Source organism: Penicillium verrucosum, assembly GCF_028828655.1.
Source record: "Penicillium verrucosum strain IBT 35672 chromosome Unknown utg000001l_segment0_segment0, whole genome shotgun sequence".
Classification (NCBI taxonomy): Eukaryota; Fungi; Ascomycota; class Eurotiomycetes; order Eurotiales; family Aspergillaceae; genus Penicillium; species Penicillium verrucosum.
In genome coordinates this window covers 8,485,259-8,506,339 of record NW_026643210.1, presented here as the reverse complement: position 1 = coordinate 8,506,339, position 21,081 = coordinate 8,485,259, and the positions used below count along the sequence as shown (strand labels likewise).

The following is a 21,081-nucleotide window of genomic DNA, read 5'->3' as shown; positions in this document are numbered from 1 at the left end:
TAGCAAGAGGATCTCCTCTGGAAGCAAACAATATCTCCTTCCGAATTAGGCTTAATAGCAATCACCCGATTAGGCATAATAGCACTCTGTCAACAAAGAAACAAACAAAGAACGATCCTTGACATGCAACAAAACATGTACCAGAGCATGTGATAGATGTAGATATAAATACTCCCTCCCCTCTCCTACTTCTTCCTTTTTTCTTTTTCCTTCTCCATACCACTCCGGGTCCCACATTGTGGTTCCCGTTGAGTACCCTTCAATTTTTTGTCACCCTTTGGTTCTGGCTTCAGGTCTCTATTCAACATATTGATGCTGTTGTCAAGTGATCGGTTTATCCTGATGACTCTGGCGGGTCTCTGTAGGCGGCCCTCGCTAGGCTGCGAATGGCACGAAGCATGTCTGGGAGGTAACAGGTGTAGGCTCCCCGGAGCTGAGGCACTCCTATGCACCGCTGCGGAAACAGACTGTACTAGCTTGGGTGCTCCCGTTGTCCGCCAGGAGCCGAACCAAAGGATCTTCAAACTAGGAAGGGGCTCTGTTCTCATCTCCTTCGACAATAATTTTTGGAACCTTTATAACAGAGATAGCTCTCTGTTGTCCGAAGAATTTTCTGAGGACATTTGTTTTCAAGGTTCCTTTTTATGGTTCCACATCCTCTTATTCAGGTGGACTATCCTCCTTCGTTTCTCACTCCTTCCTCTACATCTTGCGCTTCGCCCTGCACGGGGGCAGGAGCGCTCGTCATCGGTTTCCTCGAAGCCGCTTATATTTCTGAGTTGCTTTCTAAAGGCACACTATATGTACATAACTCTTTAGCTTAGGTTCGGGAACAAGGGCTTCGCCCTCGTTCCCCTGGACGTTAAATAGAACAACAACAACAACCCTTCCTCTTCATTCTCCCAAATCAGAATATTTCTACTGTTCTCCCAGGGCCTAATGGTGTATAGAGATTTTCACCAGTGTCATCCTGATCTTGACGTTAGACTAGATGACTCGCCGCTGTACAATTTGGTTATCAAAAGAGCAGTCATACATTATATTATGTATGATACATTATGTATCCAAGAACCAAGGGATTGCAAAAAAACAAGTCAAGTAGAAAGAATAAAGTAGAAATAGATTATTACACTGCCATACCAGAAGTACAGGTCATCACTCATAAGACATCAAAGCCATGGTAAATACACATCGGGCTAACACATTGTCTTAGAAAGAACACATGAGAAAAATCAAATAGAAACAGGAAAATGAAAAAAAAAGTAAATAACTCCACATATTCACGGTCATCGGCCTTGCAATGACCATTATGTTAAATGACCCAGACGCCACATCACCAACCGGCGAGAGAAGAAAAAACACAAAAATTAGACAATAAGATCAAGGATGCGGCAAGCGCGCATGTTAAAGATGGGAGCAATCATGATCGGAGTGTGACGCCTCAGATCACATTGCTCATGTCCATCATAGATGAAGGTGCCACACTGTGAGCAATGCTTTGAGCAATGCTGTGGACAGACCTGGTAGCATCAATGGACATGCGATCGCCGCTCATCACCCTTGATACTTTCTTGTCCCTGCTAGGGCGGGCAATGAGGACCTGGGCGGGGCAGACGACATCCTCGTCCTCACCCTCGCCCACATCATTGCCCTTTTTGACAACGAGAGGGAAGAGCACAATGCGCACAATAGACTGTTGAGCCTCGAGCTCGCCATTATCGTTTGTCAGACCACTGCGCTCATTCATCAGAGCTGCGTTGAAGTACACTTGGCGTGCAAGGTCGCCATTGGTATCGTATTCAGGCTGCAGAGGTGGCAGCATGATGAATTCAGCCAGCTGGGTACGCATCTCCAAGGATAGGCTAACTGCTACCCGCATGATCTTGCGAAGGTTATCCAGGAGCTGGGATTCAACATGTGACGGAGGAGGGAGGACCCGTGATAGGGTTTGGAAGATCTCCAGCGTAACAGCCTCCGTATCACTCTCCCGCTGAGCAGCAAAAGGCTGGTCGCCGGGACAGCAGGGTGAGAGTGGTGGCTCGCCAGCGATGCACAGCACGGGCTGGGCCAACCTCGCCCAATTGTTTCTCAAGAGACTTGAGCTTTTGACGCTGCTCCCGGTCCATGCCAAAGAGATAACGTGTGAAGATGTATTCCCAAACCATTGTCATGACCACCGACATGAATACATCACGGCGGCGGACACGATCAGATAGATAGGCGTCGGGATCGGAGCCGTCGAGGAGGGCATTATCGAAACGGTCAGCGATCTTTTCGTCCTGCAAATCACTCAGTGGGCGGCAGCGACGCTTATCACTGTGCTTGGAGAAGCGCACGACCCAGGATTGGACATGGCCACACAGCTTCTGGCAGGCGGCCTCGAAGTACTCTTCATCGCGGAAGACAAGGGCATTGTCATGTACTGAGGCTGCGATTTGTTGTTGGAGCTCCTTGACCTTATCGCGAGCCTCCTCAAGTTCGGTACGTAGACGGCGCAATTCAATGTCTTTCTGCGCAAGAGCCGATTCAATCTCTTGTCGCACTCGATCTTCCACCTGGGACGAGAGTTGGCTGTGTTGCGACTGCAGCTCAACGAGCTCCCGCGTGGACGACTGGCGCACGGTGTTGACCTCGGCTGCATGGGCGGCGGCGAGAGCAGAGTTGGACGCAGTCAGCCCCTCATTCTCTTGGGTCAGACGAGTCATCTCCTTCTGCAGCCATTCCACCGAGTTCTTCAATTGTTCCACCTCCGATTCCCGATCGCGTAAATCGCCGTCGCGGGTGTTGAGGGCACGGTCGCTCTTTCGACGAGCGACGCTGGTATTCCGGAGCTTATCTTCGGCTTCATCGCGGGCGGCAATCAGTAGACGGTTCTCAGAGATGAGCTGGTCGAGACGGGTTTCGATGTCTTGCAAGTGTTGCATGCTACGACGACGGCGGACACTAGGCGGTCGGCTGGGCGACCGGGGGGAGTTGGGCGTTTCACCCCATCCCTCCTACTGGAAGTTAGTAAACGAAAAAACAAAACAACAAAACAACCCATAAACAACCCATAAACAACCATAAACAATTGCAAATAGAAAGAATAAATTAATAACTTACATAGACATCCGACATATTTCGCAGCGGACGCTTGCCCTTGTCGGTGACGGGGTCATAAGAAGAGGAAGACGGGAGCTGATCGAGATCGAGATTCGAAGGCTGGGAATCTAGCGCTCGACTAGCCGCCCGCAGATCGCCACTAATACTGCGATTTGTACGACGTAATTTTCCACTGCTGGTGCTGGGTTTCAGAATCCCTTGCTCAGGCGTTTTTTGAATTTCTTTGAAATCATCCCTCTTTTGGTTTTCTTTTTCTGTAGGCCAAGCTTCTCGATCAAAGGCATTGTCTGTAAATTTCCGGACGGGTGTTTGAGGTCGAGGTAAGACATGTTCGGGCTTCATCTCCAGGCGGGGGGTCCCGCGACCAGCCATGGTTCCCTGGCCATGTGGTACTTGTTCCGCAATTGGTTCAAGCGGAGTCCGGGGTCGTACATAATCGTCAGTCGGTCCGAAGAGCGACCGGGGAGGGGATGGGGCAAGAGCCGGTAGAGATGGCTCGTCCAAACTCCATGTTCGGGGTGTATGCTGGTGTCGTCCATGGATTGATGGTGATCGGCGTAGTTCACACAGTTCTGCTCCAGCTTCCTCGGGGGGTGGAAGGCGCGTAGGAGAAGAAGGTTCCTCGGTACGAGTCCGCTCATTGGAGGGCTCCGTTGAAAATGACAAGGGCGCATCCAAGGACTTTTCGCCATGCATCGGAAGTTCTGGCTCTCTGATTGAGTCATCCTCCGTAGCAGTCGGGGTTTCGGGGTGAGCTTTCAGCTCCGAGATCGTAGACTCAATTTGTCTTTCGAGGCTGCTAGGCAGTTCCGAGGTAAAATCATCGGCAATTTCTTTGGTTTTAGTGGTCGCTAGGGGTGCTTCCGAGACAGGGATCGCGATATCGCGATTCGCTTCCAAGTCCGCTGTTGTCTCTTCCTCAGCACTATCTTTTAGCGACGGTGTTTGCTGGTCCAAAGCTGATCGCCGGAATCCAGCACGCTCGAGTCCGGGAAATAAGTCGGCAATCTTAGATCCACCGGGGGTAGTTGTTCGAGCAGGCGGCTCGATCTCTTTGTCGTTCGAGGGTTCCAGTGAAGGCTCGTCGACTTCCGGAGCAGCTTCGTTTGCATCATGCGAAACTTCGGGGAATGAAGAATCAACAAATTCGCTGATAATCTCCGGCTCGGGAGGTGAAATTTCCGACTCAGGGTCAGAGTTCACTTCCTTCAATCGCTGGGACTCTTCAAGCTTCGTCTGCCAGTCAATTGCCGGCCAGTGTTCTTCGTCATGGGACGACTTCTCGTCTGGCACTTCTGGATCCTGTGGCTTAGATTGGTCCTCTTCGAACGGCACAATGTTAGCATGCTGATCCGCATCGATCGCGTTTTCAGCCCGCTCAGTATCCAAGGATTTGTTAGCCTTTTGGGCCTTCTTGGCCTTCTTCTTCGAGGCCTTGCGTGAAAGAGGGATTTCCTCGCTGACGGGCTCTTCATCGGGTTGTGTAGGCCCAACCTGAACTTCGGGGACGGATATAGGCTGATCCTCAATCGCAAGAGAGGATTCAATTGGCAGCTCTCGCTCCAATGTAGGTTGAGGTTCTGCAGCATCTTCAGTTTCAGGAATTTCCTGCTCCACGGCAGGCTCTGTCGGCCGGCTCTCCCATTCCGTGGGCAACTCAGCCACGTCAGCTTGGGGCTCTTCTTGTTGTTGAGTCGAGACTTCTTCATTGGTACTGCCATTCTTCTTGGCCTTGCGCTTGTCCTTCTTTGACATCTTCTTGGACAGAGCCGGCATCACTTCAGGTTCTCCAGGTCCATCCTCAACAGAGCCCTCGACGACCTCGAGGTCAGCTGTTTTCTCAAGGTCCCGTGCATCGGCCCCAACTTGAGCTTCATCTTCCTGTATGTTCTTCTCGGCAGGATCCTGGAGGCCAAGGGACTCATAGTTGGTAGCTTTGTCAGCGGGTTCCCCAGGTGAGGACGTAGGGAGTGTGTCCAGAGGGACGACTGCTTCATTTTTCTCGCTTTCTGAAGGTTGCTTATCTTCCGATACGATGCCGAACCTCTCAAGAGGCGGGGCTTCGATGCTTTCGAGCTCGGAATTGGGAGCCTCCTGGATTTCTTCCCGGGCAATGGACTCAGACTCGGGAATAATCTCCGTTGGCGTATCCTCGAAAGTCGGCTCCGGTTCAGGAGCAGCCTCTACAGCCGCAGGCTCGGTAGGAACATGCTCCTCGAGCGGAGAAGCTGGCTCAATTACTTCTTGCTTGGCTTGCTTCTTGGCCTTTTTCTTGTCTTTCTTTGACGCTTTCCGAGTAATAGTATCGACCACAGCTGGCTCCTCGACTAACTCTTTCGTAGACTCCTCGGGCTTGACCTTGGATTCGAGGGGTTCTGTAGAATCGAGAACCTCAACAGGCTGCTCCAGGACATCTTGTTTCGGCTCAGAAGTTGTCAGTTCTGTTGTTTCGTCCAGGCTCTTTTCTGTCTCAGGCTGAGGGTTGTCCTCAGTCCCTAAAAGCCTCCGGCTCCTGGACGATATGTTGCTCTACCACTTCCTCTAGAGCTTGAGGAGTGACGGCCAGGGGCTCTTCGGGTTCAGGTTGTGATTCGACGAATTTTTCTTCCTCGAGAAGGGCGGCGGCGGCGGCGGCGGCGGCGGCAGCCTTCTTCTTCTCCTTCTTGCTCATCTTCTTGGGGACACTCGCCGATTCGCCTTCGGGCTCAGGGCCCGCTTCAGGTGGCGTTTGTTCGCTAGCTTGCTCGTCATTTAGAATCTCGGTCGGGACTTCGGCAGCTTCCCCAGCTGGCTTATCTCCTTCCTCGACCCTCGGCTCAGCGGAAGGAAGTTCGAGAGAACGCTCTCCGCCTTCGATTTCTAGACTCGGAACATCCTGTTCAGTGTCTTCAGAAAGTGTCACAATATCCTTGGAGGCATCCTCGGTGACATCAATAGGCTGCACTGTAGGCTCGTCTGCACTAGTAACAGCCTCATCTTGGATGATAAATTCGGCAGGTGCTGACTCCGTTGTAGTCTCAACCTCTTGGACGGAAGCTTCAGCCGATTCGGGCGTTGTCTGTTCCCTAGGCCGGAGCTCAGCTTCGGGTTCTTGGGGAAGAATTGATTGGCGTTGCTTCTTCTTGTCTTTCTTGGCCTTCCGCTTCTGAGCAGGAGTCATCGAGGCCTCTTCGGCGGCCTCGGTGGCAGCTGCATTTGTAAGGACCTCTGACTGCGTTGTCTCTTCGGTAGGAGGAGCAACGGTCTCGCCTTCTGGGATAGTGTCATCAATGTCCTCGGTTGTCTGGACGGCGACAGTGTCTTCAATGTCCTGTGGGTGTTCTGCCCGTTGCTCCTCTGGAATTGGCACTAGCTCAGCCTCGGCTTCTGGGACACTGATCTCCTTGGTACCAGCAGTGCCCTCGGTTGTCTGGATAGCGGTAGTCTCTTCAATGTCCTGTGAGTGATCGGCCGATTGCTCCTCTAGAACTGGCAATGGTTCGGCCTCAGCAATGGGCTCAGGCTCGGTGATTTCTTTCACCTCCGGCTGGGGCTCGGCCTCAAACAAAGGTGCAGCTTCAGGCTGCTCCTTGTCCTCCGCAGTAGAGGTTTCAAGCTCAGGTGCTGCGGCTTCATCCTCTTGTTTTTTGTTTTTGTTTTTGTTTTTGTTTTTCTTCTTCTGCTTCTTCGAGACAGCTGTCTCAGAAGCCTCCTCCACGAGAGATTCTTGTGTCTGTGCCTCAGGAACGTTATCAATTAGAACATCCACAGGCGTCTCTTCAACATCTTTGTTCTCAACATCCTTCTCCATGGAGAAATCGTCTGCTTCCGGCACAGACGACTTCTCCTCAACAACCTCACCATCATCAACTGTTTTCATTTCCTCAAGGGGTGTAGGCTCAAGCAACTCCCCCTCTCGCTCCTGTGCAGTAGGGGCAACATCACCCTCCTGCACACCATTTCCCTCCACCAACTCGCCGGAATCAACTGAACGCTCAAGCACGGGCTGGGGAGGATATTCTAAAAAAGGACTTTCTATCGGCGTCTGCTCAACCTGCGAAGACATGTATTTATCAGTCGAGGCCGTATTTTGCGCCGTGGCGTCGTAAGTTTCTATGTCGTGGGACTGATGTTCTTTACCGTCATGTTCCGCAGGCGAGGACGCCGGTACGGCTGAGAGTCCAGGGGCGTCTGTGTCCGTAGAGGTGAGGACCTTTTCGACACTGTTGGCCGCTTCAGTGGATGTTGCGGCGTCGTTGTCGGCGTCGACATTCTTGGACTGGCGTTTCTTCGCCTTCTTGGCAGCTTTGCGTCGCTCCTTGGTTGACATGCCAGCTTCTTCGGTCGTCTCGGCAGGAGAAGAGGCAATGGCCTCTGCTTCCTGGGAGGGGGCATCGACAATCGCCTCGGTGACTGGAGCTTCGTCGGTCTCCTTGGCGTCAGGAATTTCCTCTTTTGGCACATCGTCAACTAGGGTTTCTGTTATCTCGGGTTCCTCGGCCTTGGGAGCCTCGGGTTCGGTGGTATTGTCTTGCTCGAGATCTTCTGCGGGCTGTGCTGGCTCAGAAGCGGGAGTATCTTGCAACTCCAGGTTCTCAGCGGGAGTATCGGGGGAAGTTTGAACAATGGGCTCAGATTCCTGCGCTGCTTCTGTAGCAGCAGGGTCGTTTTCGGCCAAGTCCACAGACTTGCCCTTCTTCTTGTTCTTCTTCGCCTTCTTCTTCTGCGCCGTAGTCAAGGGAACTTCAGGCTCTTGTGTATTCGGCGACTGAGGCTCTGAGGGAGTCTGAGCATCTTGTTCCGGCTGATTTGGCAACTCCACCGTGGACTTTGGATCCTCGACTTCAGCAGGAATGGGAGCATCGGGCGCAGCAACTGAGGTCGGCTCATCCTCGGCGATCTCCTTGCTTTGTTCAGAGGAAGCGGGCTCTTCAATCTTCTCCGAGACTTCCCCTTCAGTAGCAGGTTCGGCAACTTCTTCCGTCACTGATAACTCTTTGGCTGATTCGTCGGCGATAACCAATTCAGCCGGAGCATCCTGGGTTTCAACCTTGTCTTCAGGCGCAGATGAATCCTGCTCTGGCTTGGGCTCTTCGCTCGGTGTCGCATTGTCGTCAAAAGCAACAGACTTGCGTTGCTTTTTCTTGTCTTTCTTGGCCTTCTTTTTCTGGGCTGGAGTCATTGCCTCCTCCTCCGCAGCCTCGGTAGCAGCTGCATCAGCAGGGGCATCCTGTTGCGTGGCCTCTTCGAGAGAGGGTTCTTCGGGCTTGGGCACCTCTTCTTCTGCCATAATAGGAGCCTGGGCATCTTTGTCGACAGTCGGCTGTTCGGTTTCCTGGGTCAACTCAGGCTCAACGGGCTCTTGCTGAGGGGATTCAGGCTTTGGCTCCTCAACAGACGCGGGTTGCTCCTGTTCAGTGACGACTGATTGACGCTTTTTCTTATCTTTCTTAGCCTTCCGCCTCTGAGCAGGAGTCATTGATGCCTCTTCAGCGGCCTCGATAGCGGCTGCATCGGCAGGTGCCTCTGGCTGCGTGCTCTCTTCTGGAGAGGGTTCTTCGGCCTTAGGCCCTTCTTCTTCCGTCACAATGGGAGTGCCCGCATCTTCGCCGACCGCGGAATGTTCGGCATCCTGGGTCAAAATTGGCGCAGTGGGCTCTTCCCGAATGGAATCAGGTATGGGCACCTCTTCGGCTGGTGCGGGCGTCACGTCTTCCTCGGCTGGTTCAGGCTTGGACTCCTCAACAGGCACAGGCTGTTCCTCTTCGGCAACAACTGATTGGCGCTTTTTCTTATCTTTCTTGGCCTTTCGCCTCTGAGCAGGAGTCATCGAGGCCTCTTCAGCTGCTTCGATGGCGGCAACATCGGCAGGGACCTCTACCTGTGTAGTCTCCTCCGGAGAGGGTTCTTCGGCCTTCGGCGCCTCTTCTGTCGCAATAGGAGACTCCGTGCTTGGCTCGGGAGCAGGCTGTTCAGGCTCTTGCGATGGCGCGGGTTCGGTAAATTCACCCTCAGTAGGCATAGGTGTAGGTTCCTCTTCGGCGGGTGCAAACTCAACCTCTTCCCCAGCGGGCGTAGACTTAGCCTCTTCCTCGGCGGCCACAGCCTTGGACTCCTCAGCAGACGTAGGCTGCTCCTGCTCAGCAGCAACTGATTGGCGCTTTTTCTTATCTTTCTTAGCCTTTCGCCTCTGAGCAGGAGTCATCGAGGCCTCTTCAGCTGCTTCGATGGCGGCAACATCGGCAGGGACCTCTCCCTGTGTAGTCTCCTCCGGAGAGGGTTCTTCGGCCTTCGGCGCCTCTTCTGTCGCAATAGGAGTCGCCGGGCTTAGCTCGGGAGCAGGCTGTTCAGGCTCTTCAGATGGCGCGGGTTCGGTGGATTCAACCTCAGCAGGCACAGGTGCAGACTCCTCTTCGGCGGGTGTAGGCTTAACCTCTTCCTCAGTGGGGACAGCCTTGGACTCCTCCTCAGCAGACGTAGGCTGCTCCTGTTCAGCAGCAACTGATTGGCGCTTTTTCTTGTCTTTCTTGGCCTTCCGCTTCTGAGCAGGCGTCATTGATGCCTCTTCAGCAGCCTCGGCGGCGGCTACATCGATAGGGGTCTCTGGCTGCGTGCTCTCTTCAGCCTTGGACGCCTCTTCCGTCACAATGGGGACCTCCGCATCCTTCTCGAGAGGAGGCTGTTCGAGCTCTTGAGATGGCGCCGGTTCGGTGGATTCAACCTCAGGAGGCACAGGTGCAGACTCCTCTTCGGCGGGTGTAGGCTTAATAATCTCTTCCTCGGCGGGGACGACCTTGGATTCCTCCTCGGGAGGTACAGGCTGCTCCTCTTCAGGGGCAACTGATTGGCGCTTCTTATTCTTCTTCTTCTTCTTCGACTTAGAAGAAGTTTCCGCCTGTTCATCTTCAGCCTGCTCCACCACTGGACTTTCTGTAGGCTCCGTAGGCTGAGCCTCCTCCATAACTGGCTCAGCTGTAGGCTCTGTAGGCTTGTCATCGAGAGACTTGTCTAACACAGGCTCCATGCTGACGGCTGTATCAAGCTCTTCTCCCTGGGGTTCTTCCGCGGAAGTAACTTCATGCTCTTGGGTGGTTTTCTTGTCCCCATCTTGGACATCAATACCTTGTTCGGTAATATCCGGGGTAGGAATGGCCTCTGCGGGTGCGTCGTGCGCAAGCTCGGATTCGAGAATTGGCACGTCCTGGGCTTGTTCCTCTTCAGGCTTGGTCTCAGTTCCAAGATCACGGGCTGCCTCGGGGTCTGTGGGCTCATCAACTGCGGTAGGTGTGGCCTCACTCTCGGGCAAGATGTCACCAGTTTGTTCGACGCTCTTACCCTCGGTAGAAGTAGGCTCGGCCTCAGACTCTTGCTTCTGCTGCTGCTTCTTCTTGTTTTTCTTGGCCTTTTTCCTCTCGGCGGCAGTCATTAGGACCTCAGGTTCGGGAGATTCTTCTTCTGCTTTGAGGGCATCGGTCTTCGCATCAACCGAAGGTTCTTCGGTGGGCGGTAGAGCCACATCCTCGCTCTTTGGCTCCTCCACGTTAACAATATCGTCCTGCTGGTCAAGATCTTGGGGCGCATCCGCAGGAGCGATAGCCTCTTCCGATGCAAATGGAACATTGGCGATAACTTCGGTAGACTCGATCTCAGACGATGGTGCAGCGTCGTCTACCGGCAGCTCAGCCTCAACGGAAGGCTCGATATCCTTCGTTTGCTCGAGAGTCTCAGTCTCTGTTGGCAGAGGAGTATCTTCAGTGACTGGGGCTGCCTCAGGCTCGGTTGTAGATGCAGGTACAACATCCTGTGCAGCCTCAACAGGTTCGGAAGACACCGGTGCAGAGAGGTCTGCTGGAGCAACTTCATCAATTTCATCCGCAGGCGCAATATTCTTGCTTGGTTCAGCGGATTCAGCTTCGGGCGCAAGCTCAGCCTCAACGGCCTTGATATCTTCAGCAACAGAGCCAATGCTCTCTTCCTGCTCCTTTTGCTGCTTCTTTTTCGCCTTCTTGGCCTTCTTCCTCTCCGCGGCGGTCATAGGGACCTCTGGCTCGGCAGGAGATTGTTCAGCCTTAGGTTGCTCCTCTGGTGCGATTGTCACTTCTTTAGGGCTCTCTGACTCTATTACCTCTGCTGTTGGTTCTGGCAGAGGCTCAGGAGAAGCTTCTTCCTGGGGCGGAGCGGCCTCAGAAGTTTGCACGGGCTCGGGAAGTTGCTCGCGCTCGAGCGGCTGTTCGACCTCGACGGGCAGATCCATCTCGCGCTCTTGTGCAGGCGCATCCACCGATACGTCTTCAGTAAGAGGGGCTTCCTTGGCCATATCCTCAGCGGCAGTCTCAATTTCAGGTGCCGGCGAGATAGACTCAGCAGGCTTCTCGTCTTCAAGAATGGAAGATTCACTCTGCTTGCCCTTCTTCTTGTTCTTCTTGGTCTTCTTTTTCTGAGCCGCAGTCAAGGCGACTTCAGGCTCAGCTTCAACTTCAGCTTCGGGTTGAGTCTCGACAACAGAAGGCTCTGGGATTTCGCGAGAAGCCTCCTCAGCGGGATCCGGGAGTTCAGCGTTAGGTTGGACATCGATGACAGCTGGCTGTGACAGTTCATCAGATGGCCCCGCGGGGTCCACTGGCTCAGTCACAACGGGTGCTGCATCCACAGCGACCTCCAATGGAACTTGCTCCTTCCCTTGGGTAGCTGCAGGCTCCTCAAAGGTGGTTTGCAGGGGTTGCTCAACATCCTTGGGCTGTTCAAGATGTTCAAGGTCAGTAAGTAAGGCTTCACCGCCAATTGGAGGGGATTGGGTATCCACAGGTTCGACAACAGCTGATTGCTCAGGTTCGGGGTCTTGACTTTCTGGCGATTCAGTCTCGGGAGCGGGCGTTTCAACGGAAATCTGAGTCTCTTCCACGGCAGTGGATTTGCGATTCTTCTTTTTCTTGTTTTTCCGCTTCTCCGCCTTGGTTTCCGACCCCTCTGCGGGGGCATCTGCAGCCACTTCAATGGGAGGCTCCAGTGCAGGCTCCTTTTCTTCAGCGGGCTGTGAAACCTGTTCTTCGACAGCCTCTTGGAAGTTGTCTTCGCCTTCGGTGTCTTCTTTGGGTGTTTCAGTAATTTCAGGCGTGGTGTCATTGAGGCGGGCCTCTGGGGTAGAATCTTCAATTGGCTTTTCAATCTCTTGCAGGCTGCGGGATACTTCTTCCGCTTCTGGTTGAGTGGCACCATCAATTGGAGTTTCATTGGCGTCAGTGAAAGTAGGCTCCGGGGTTTGCTGTTCTTCCACGGGTAGACCGGGGTCTTCGGAAACAGGTAGAACGGATTCCTCAGTAGATACCTGTTCCACGGGCTCAACCAGCTCTCCGGACTGCTGCTGGCTTTGAGCTTGCTCTTCATCGGTGGCAGCAGACAGGACCGCAGTCTGGTCAGAGGTGTTCTCGAGGGGTTCAGTAGAAGTAGCAATATCCTCGGGCAAGGGCGCAGGCACAATCTCTTCGGCAGGCCCAGGCGCTGTGTCTACTTGCTGGCCCTCAACCTCCTTGGAGGCAGAAATATCATCCTCGGTCTGAGCAGTGACCGTATCATCTGCAGGCCCTTCAGAAGTAGATTCGTTTTTAGATTTTTTCTTCTGCTTCTTCTTGTCGCGCTTGGCCTTTTTAGTCGATGATGCAGTGTCGTCGGCCTGTTCGATTTCGGTAGGCTCCACCTCTGTAGGTTCGGGTTCAAGAGCGGTGCCAACTTCTGGTTCTTGAGCTGCTGCAACCAAAGGCTCAATCTCAAGCTCTCGAGAGGCCTCGATGGGCTCGGCCTCAGGTTGCTCAGGGACAGCGACCTCGGGCTCAACAGGAGCGCTCTCGATCGGTGCGGGCTGAACAGGAGCACCTTCAATCACAGGCTCATCAACCACGATCTCAGGTCCAAGCTCGCGGGATGCCTCAACAGGCTCATTCTCAGATTTCTCAGGAGCAGCGACCTCGGGCTCAACAGGAGCGCTCTCGATCGGTGCAGACTGAACAGCAGCACCTTCAATCACAGTCTCATCAACCACGATCTCAGGTCCAAGCTCGCGGGCTGCCTCAACAGGCTCATTCTCAGATTGCTCAGGAACAGCAACCTCAGGCTCAGCAGAAACAGATTCAACCTCGGGAACCTCCACAGCAGGGTCCTGCGCCAACTCCTTGGTCAAATCTTCCTGCGCCGGGAGTTCTTCGGGGGTTCCTAGATCCGCATCCTGGGCCTGGTTCTTCTTGCCCTTCTTCTTCTTCTTGTTTTTCTTCTTAGAAGACTGGGTAGCCGCGCCCTCGTCGGGGACGACTTCTGTATCGGGCTGAGGGCGAAGATCAGAAGACTCAACAGGCTGTTCGGTCGATTCAGGAGCAAATCCCTTGGCCGTTTCCATCTCTTGGTGCACAGGCTCTGGCCCAGTGGGGTAGTTCTCTTCGATGGCGGTAACGGGCTCACTGGGCGCCTCCTCATCGACAGGCGCCTTGTCATGGTCGCGAGAGGAACCGTCAGCGGCAACTGCTTCATCAACAATATCGCTAAAGCCATGGACCTTGGCGGGTTCATCTGTAGGCAAGGAGCGAGACTGATCATGCTCCTTGACAGCGGCAATAGCAGCTGCGTCGACAACGCCGGCAAAGCCAGCGCCCTTGGCGAAGTCCGTCACGCCGCCGAAGAAAGAACTATGTTCTTGGGTCGGGGTTTCCGGCTCAGGCTGAGGGCTGGACACGCCCTCGAGAGCGTCAAGCGCACGTTTGGTTTCTTGCTCCCTGGAGCCAACGCCAACCATGGAGCCCTCTGCAGAAGGCAGGGCGTCCAGCGTAGGTGAAGGAGGTAACTCGTCCAGAACAGCGGGGTCCTGCAGGAGCTCAGAAGGTGAGTGGAATTCGTATCTGCGCTTTTCCTTCCTCGACTCTGAATCCTGGAAGTGTTCCGCGGTAGGCGTGGGCTGCTGCGAGCCGAGCAGATCAAGGTCTCTATCATGGCTTTCGTTCGCTTGGTCAGTTGAAATTGTCAGCCCGGTCGGGCGCTGGTTCTCCATGATTGATTGACTCAGATCCACGTGCTCCCAGCTCTTAAGGCCATCCTCATCATGGAGGGACTTTACGTTGTCCATTGATGGAGCGCGGGAGGAGGTCTTGCTAGATGGGAGCGATGGCAAGGGCTCCTCCGTCTCGGGCTCGCCCTTGATCAAACTGTGGCGCTCGACGAGCCATAGAGGGCGAATTTCACGCGAGTTTCGGAACTCGACTGACCCAGGCCGGCGGTTGCGTTGCTGGCTTGGCGAGCCTGGGGAGGCGATGGGGGCGGGTTGTTCGACGGGAACTGCGCGGGAGAGACCTGGGGAAGTTGGGGGCCGGCGGAAGTGGAGAGGCACGGCTGTCGGCGATTCGTTGGTGGACTTGGCCACGGAGTGTCGGCGTTGCTTGGGGGATCGGGACCCCTGGGGGTGGCTTGTTTCAGGTGAAGCGGGGCGGCTCAGAGACTTCGGGGTCAAGTCGAGTGTCTTCTCTGTGACTGGGGGAGAAGTGGATTGGCTCCGGGGCCTCTGCTGCGGGATCTCATTGAGTCCTGATGCTGCAGCGAAGACAGCTGCGCTACCCCCTAATGCTGGAAGCCATGAAGCACCATAATGTTCGCGCTCAGGGGCTAGAATTTCAGGGTGCTTCCTTAAAAAAGATTGATCGTCGAAGTTGTCACTATATCTTTCCTGCACATGGAATAACCAATAAAAGCTTAGTACATTTCTTTTTTTTTTTTTGTTCGGGTTTTGTTGTTTTGTGCAAAAAGCTGGTCAGATCAACCAGCCAAAAAAGGGAAACTATATGGGACAATAAAGTGTACAACCAAAAAAATCACAACATAAGTAAGTAAAAAGAAAAGTTCAGATGCTATACCTTCTCAGATTCCCGTTTCCTCCCTGAATCCACGATTTCCTCGTACCGATGACGTCGCCGCTCTTCTTTCTGCTGTCTACTGGACCTGTACTCCTCCAGATTTGTGTCATCCTGGGTACCCTTCTCCTTGTCCGACATGTAACGATCCAATTCATCCCCGTTGCTGGAGCTGCGGTGCTTGGAAGAACGCTTCTTATGGCGACGGCGTTCATCATCCACACCAGCTTCAGATATGGCTTCGCGGGATGAGCGCTTATCCAACGAGGAAGAGCGAGAATGGCCAGACCGAGCACGCTCAGCTGGAGCCGAGACTTGTGAGCCAAAGATATTTCTCAAAAATCCACTGCTCTTTTCTTTCTCGTCCTTGCTTCGGCGCTTCTCGCGGGATTCGTCAATCTGGGCTGGAGAGGAGGTTATAGAAGCATTGTCATCAAATTCGGCTTCCCGAGATGAACGGTGGCGATGCTTGCGGCGCTCGGACTTGTCATCTCCAATGTCCGTAATAGCGGAGCGAGCATCGTCATCAACAGAGAAGGTGTCACTTCCATGCTTAGATCGACGCTTGCGACGTCTCTCCTTCTCCTCGCCACCTTCCGCGTCGTCAGGAGCGGCTTCAGCATCGCGACGTAGATCGAAATCATCGCCGCTGCGACGAGACTTTCTAGACTTAGCTGGTTCAGAGACAATAGAACGAGACTCGTCACCAGACTCGGGCACATCCTGTGATCGGAAAATATCAAAGTCATCTCCGCTGCGTCGAGACCGGCGAGATTTACTAGTCTCATCTTTCGAGACAGGTGCAGAAAATACTGACTGGTTGTCATCGTAAGACCCGGAGATCTCTCGCGATCTGGGGATATCGTACTCTCCTTTGCCAGCAGAAGCAGAGGTAACCGAGCGGGTGTCATCCCGGGATTCAAATGGTTCGCGTGACTCGTAGATCTCGAAGTCATCACCGCTCCGTCGAGATTTGCGGGACTTGGACTTGGATGTCTCGTCCTTGGAAACAGGGGCAGAGATAACAGAGAAAGAATCATCACGAGACTCGGGAACCACTGACTCCGGATATTCAGCAATGCCAAAGTCATCGCCACTCTTCCTGGACTTCCTGGACTTGGACTTGGATGTTTCGTCCTTGGAGACGGGAGCGGAGATAACGGAATAGGATTCATCTCGAGATGGAGACACCTCCCGTGACTCGTAAATCTCAAAGTCATCTCCACTCCGCCTCGACGACTTGGACTTGGACTTGGACTTGGTCGGAGTCTCTGGGTCCATGGCAACAGGCGCCGGCGCTGAGACCACGGATCTGGCGTCAGGCAAGTTTCTAGATTCAGCTGTATCAAAGCCACCAGGCATCGAGAAGACATCTACGTCTTTTTCAGGCGAAGCAGTACGATCGCGCTTGCCGTATTTGCCATTCAGCTGCTCGATGACCTCCTGGGCAATCGAGGCCTTGTCACCGCGTCCCGAGGAAATGTCCCGGTCTCTCGAGAAGGATTCTGGCTCGTGGAAGAAAAGCTCATCCTTGTCCTGGACCACGTGCTCCGGGGTGGAAGTCATATCCTTGGTGAATTTGGGGTCAATTTCTTCGATCTCGCGCTCGACGAAGCCGTGGGGCTCCTTCCGAGCTGATGCAGACCAGGGTGAGGTAAATCTGTGTTCATCCTCCGACCCAGGAGGGGAAGTGCGGGTGTGGTAGGATGGGTCATCTGTGATCAGAGAGGGATCAAATCCAGCTGCGGCCGTCGCAGCAGCGATTGTCGCAGCAAATTCAATATCGGCGCCGTACTCCGATGTGCTGGGAATACCCTTGGATTGGGATATCTCGGATGCAGGGAGAGGAACGTCCTTCGGTGAGATTTCGATAGGGGAAATATCATGTTCAAGAGGATCCTGCTCAGAAGAAGAAGGGATCTCGTATTCGTGAGTTTCATGTTCACCCCAGGAGACCCGGGAGCCGGTTGGTCGTTCGCGAGGCTGGGTATCATAAGATTTATTTACAGGGGGCGTTGGGGACGTAACGTCGCGAACGGAGCCACCGGTCACGCTGTGGGGAGGAGTTGGCTCAATGAGGTTGAGCCCGGGGACTGGCCATGGGAGGCGGTCCACGTGTTGATAGGGCTCGTATGAGTAGTCCACCTCCGTAGGTTCAGGTTCCTCTTTTGTACGTCGTTCGCTAGCAGGCTCTACCTCCACGATGGTTGGCATATTAGGGGAGCCGCTGCTGCGATGAACATCTGGGCTGTGTCGTAATTCCTCAGGGGCATAAAATTCTGCGTAATCGTCGTAAACCTGTGCTGGACGGGGAGATCGAGGAGACTGTTTCTTCTGATCTTCGCGGTGTTCCACCGTAGTCACTTCTTCGTCAATAGGTTGAGTAGGCTCGAACCGCGACACGATCGAACTAGCCGCGATTGCATCAGTGTCGCGCTTCCGCTCGGCGCGGCGTTTCTCTCGGCGTTCATTGTATCGCTGGCTAGCTTCAGAGGCTTCATCATCGTCTGTCTTGCGCGAGAGAATAGTGCTGGCAGCGGCAGCTCCTACAGCTCCAGCTGCTGCTGCACCAACCCAGGATGAGGAACCTTTTTCTCTGTCGCCCGCATACCGGCGGTCCTCGTCGTCTCGCTCTTTTCGGCGGCGCTCTCGTCGCTCGGTTTCCTGGCGGGCGAGCTCTTCCTCTCGGTCAATCAGTTGAACCGGTTGATCAGTAACTTCATCCCGATAGTTCTTGTCACGACGAATAAGGTGGCGTTCCCTCTCCGCTTGCTCTTCCGTCAAGTTGAATTGCACGGAGGCTTGCTCCTTAGCGGTGAACCGGCGCTTGAGGCTGGAAGCAGTTTCCTGAGTGGGGAAAACAGGAGAGGAATCACTGCGTCGGGGTTTCCGGCGGTCGACGTATGTTGACGGTTCTGGTGCCCATGCTGGATCACGAGTGATTTGGAACTGCGAGTCGTAGTTCCCAACTTCATTAGCGAAAAGGGGCGGGACCGCCGGGGTGCTATACACAGGAATGGGCCCCGAAACAGCACCCTGGGTAGTGTACACTGATTGGGAGACAGGGGTAAAAGGCTGAGGCTGCTGAAGGGGAATGGGTCCCGGGCGGATGAGGGTTGGTTCCCCGCCAGATACAGATGGGGACATCTTTGCAACATCGAAGCGAGAGGGGTCGGAAGTAGGCATTGGGTAAACTTGTTGCAGGCTCTCAGACCTACTTGGGGGTCGCTATCACGGTGACGAGCAGAAGAGATTGCAGCGGCTCCAATAGCGCCAGCGCCGGCTACCAGAGCGGCGTTTGTAGTACTCGACCGCTTGTCCTTCCTCTTCTTGTCCTTCTTGCTTCCCCATCTCCAGCCCCATTTGCTGCTGGCGGAGTCGGAGGAAGAGTCAACGCTGCTTCCTCCGAACGCGAGCGCAGAGCTAACACTTGAAGAAGACTGGTCCTCCGACTCGGCATCGATCCATTCTTCGTCCTGTGTGGTAGAGTGGGCGTAGTTGGACTGCCGAGATCGAGGTGTATACATCTGGCCTGCGCTGCGCCCGGGACCGTGGGGCGAGGAGCCAGCCAAACGAGTTGCCGTGTCACTAAGCTCTACCAAAGCAGCATCAACATCTTTACCCTTCCTGCTCTTCTTCTTAGACTTGGAGAACTTCTTCGAGAACCCGTCTCCGAATGCAAGATCATTGTCCAATGAAGAGGATGAAGAGCCGCTCTTGAAAGAGAAGAAGCCGCTTCGCTTCTTGGTGTGACGTTTCTTTCTGTTCTCGGAAGAAGCTGTGAAGAATGAACCGATACCACCAGCGATGGACTTCTTGGCGGGCCTGGGGAGATTGACAAAGGATGAGGATGAGGATGAATCCTTTCGGCGTTGTCGTCTTTCAGGTGAACGACTGCGGGAGCGAGAGCGGTTACGCGACTTTGCAACAGCCAGCGCCGCCCCACCCACTGCGGCACCGAGTGCAGCCTCCTTCAAATACGAATGCCGGCCAGATCGAGAGGAAGACCGTGATCGGGAACGTGTGTGCCGAGAATATCCAGATTGCGATGCATGGTTGGAGTCTGAATAATGGTCTCTTTGAGGACTACGGCCAGAACGATGGGTCACACCACGAGAGGTACGGCTCCTCCGGTCGTCTTCTTCCCCGTGGGATGAGGCCATTCGACCGGAGCGGAGGCTGTAAGAATCGTCAAACTCCTTGCTTGAGAAGAGCGATTTAGTCGCATAGCCGGCTAGCATGCCTGGCAGCCACGAGGAAGATTTCTTGGACTTCGGTCGGCGGCGGCCCTCATCTTCGGAGGAGTTGTATCGGCTGACCTTACTGATCCTGGAACTACCGCTGCTTCGTCGATCGGGGGAGTTTCGGCGGCGCCTGTGATAGTGATGCTTGCGGGGGGGCATCGACGGAGCTCGTGCCAGGTTGGAAACAGTATTTACACACACCGATAGATTCTGTGTAATCCTCGAATCTTCCAACGGCCTCGGGGTCGCGCCAGAAATCAACGAATCTTCCCATGGGGCCACGCTGACGCTCTTGGAAAGCTAGCGCGCTGGGTGTATGAGGATAGAAACCCGGGTTGTAGGCAGCTTGAGCAGGATATCCTCCCGCATACAAAGCATTATTATGGCCAGGGCCATACGGTTGCATAACTTGCATACCACCACCTTGAGGATACTGCTCGTGATGCTGGAAAGCATATTGTGGTGCGTGCTCGGGGCTCGAGGAGTGATGGTGATGACCCAGCATGTACCCCGTTGCAGCGCCTGCAGCCGCAATACCGGCACCTTCACTGAAGCTATGAGAGTGGGACGGCTTGGAGGGAAGTTGGTAGCCACTGCTTGCTATCGGCTGATCGTATTCCGTTGGCTGGTTGTATGTCATTGGCTGGCCCTGTACCACTGGCTGGTCCTGCTGCGCGTACGAAGTGGCGTGCTGCGGAGGGGAATGCGACTCAGAATGAGACATCATACCCCCAACGCCATAAGCGGCAGCTCCAACAGCGGCAGCAGGAAGAACTCCCGATGAAGAAGGCTTCGAAGGCTTTGAAGGCTTCGACGGTTTCGGGGGTCTGATTGAAGACACTGCCGGCGGCTGGCCTTCCTGCGCCGGAGCATGGGAATCATCGTCGAAATAGGCCGCCGCTGCCCCAGTCTCACCCAAACTACTGGGCTCTGGGGGTGGGTTAGCTGATGGTGATGCTGCCATCAAGTGTGCTTGGGTGTTAGGAAGCACACTTGGGCGAGCCGGTCGAATACCGGGCTGGTGCTCAACAGACTCGCCCTGGTCACCATAGTAGTCTGCCGCAGCGCCGGCAGGGTTAGGCGGCCGATACGGCTCAGCAACCTGCTCTGGGAACTGGCCGGGAAATTGTTGCTGCACGTGTGGGTCATACGAAACTTCATGCGCTGGCGAATGGTCTGCAGATGGAAGTCCAGCGTCGTACTGCATGGGAAATTGCGAGAATCCCGGGGCGCCAATCTCGGCGGCAAACTGCGCGCCGGGGGCGCTAGGCGGCATGCTTGTGGAGATCGGGGGCACATATGGATCCCCTGACTGAGTGCGGCGACGGTCGCGACGGTCGCGACGGTCGCGCTCCCGATCCAGGTCATCGTCCAGAGTATCTTGTGTTCCTCGGCGGCTGCTTCTCTTTTCACGCTCGGGGCTGTCGGATCGGTCCTGGTCGCGCCGACGAGAACTCTTGCTTTCCCGTTCACTGTCTCTGCGTCTTGGTGTGCGTTCAATATAATAGCGATCGGAGTCATCAATGGCTTCTGGCTCGGCGGTTACATAGGTTGATGCGATAGATTCGCCGGCAATACTCGGTGGGCCACGCTTACTGCGGGAAGCCGTTGGCGAGTAAGACGACAAATCACCCAGGCCGCGGTCACGGTCGTCACCCCGTGAGGACTTGCGACTTGAGATCGATCTAGTGTCAGATTTATCGGGCTTTTCGGACTTGCGCCGGCTGCTCTTGGAACTGCTGCGAACGTCGGATGAGGATGACGAGCGGCCCCCGCCCATCAGGGCTTTGAACATGGTGGGCAATTAATTTGGATAGCCAGAGTGAACCATGTGGGATGAAAGGAATGTAATGATTGGAATGCGGGCGGTA

At 54.5% G+C, this 21,081-nt stretch overlaps 1 protein-coding gene across 1 annotated transcript; it reads right to left on the bottom strand.

Moving 5' to 3' along the window:
* Positions 1–1,441: 1,441 nt before the first annotated feature.
* Positions 1,442–21,005, bottom strand: lah (involucrin repeat protein; the record flags this gene model as incomplete). Its single annotated transcript, XM_057215771.1, has 7 exons — positions 1,442–2,005; positions 2,073–2,996; positions 3,103–5,577; positions 5,636–14,782; positions 14,970–18,113; positions 18,185–19,260; positions 19,412–21,005. The coding sequence occupies 7 exons, from the start codon at positions 21,003–21,005 to the stop codon at positions 1,442–1,444; spliced, it is 18,924 nt and encodes a 6,307-aa protein (XP_057077654.1).
* Between the last annotated feature and the right edge of the window lie 76 nt (positions 21,006–21,081).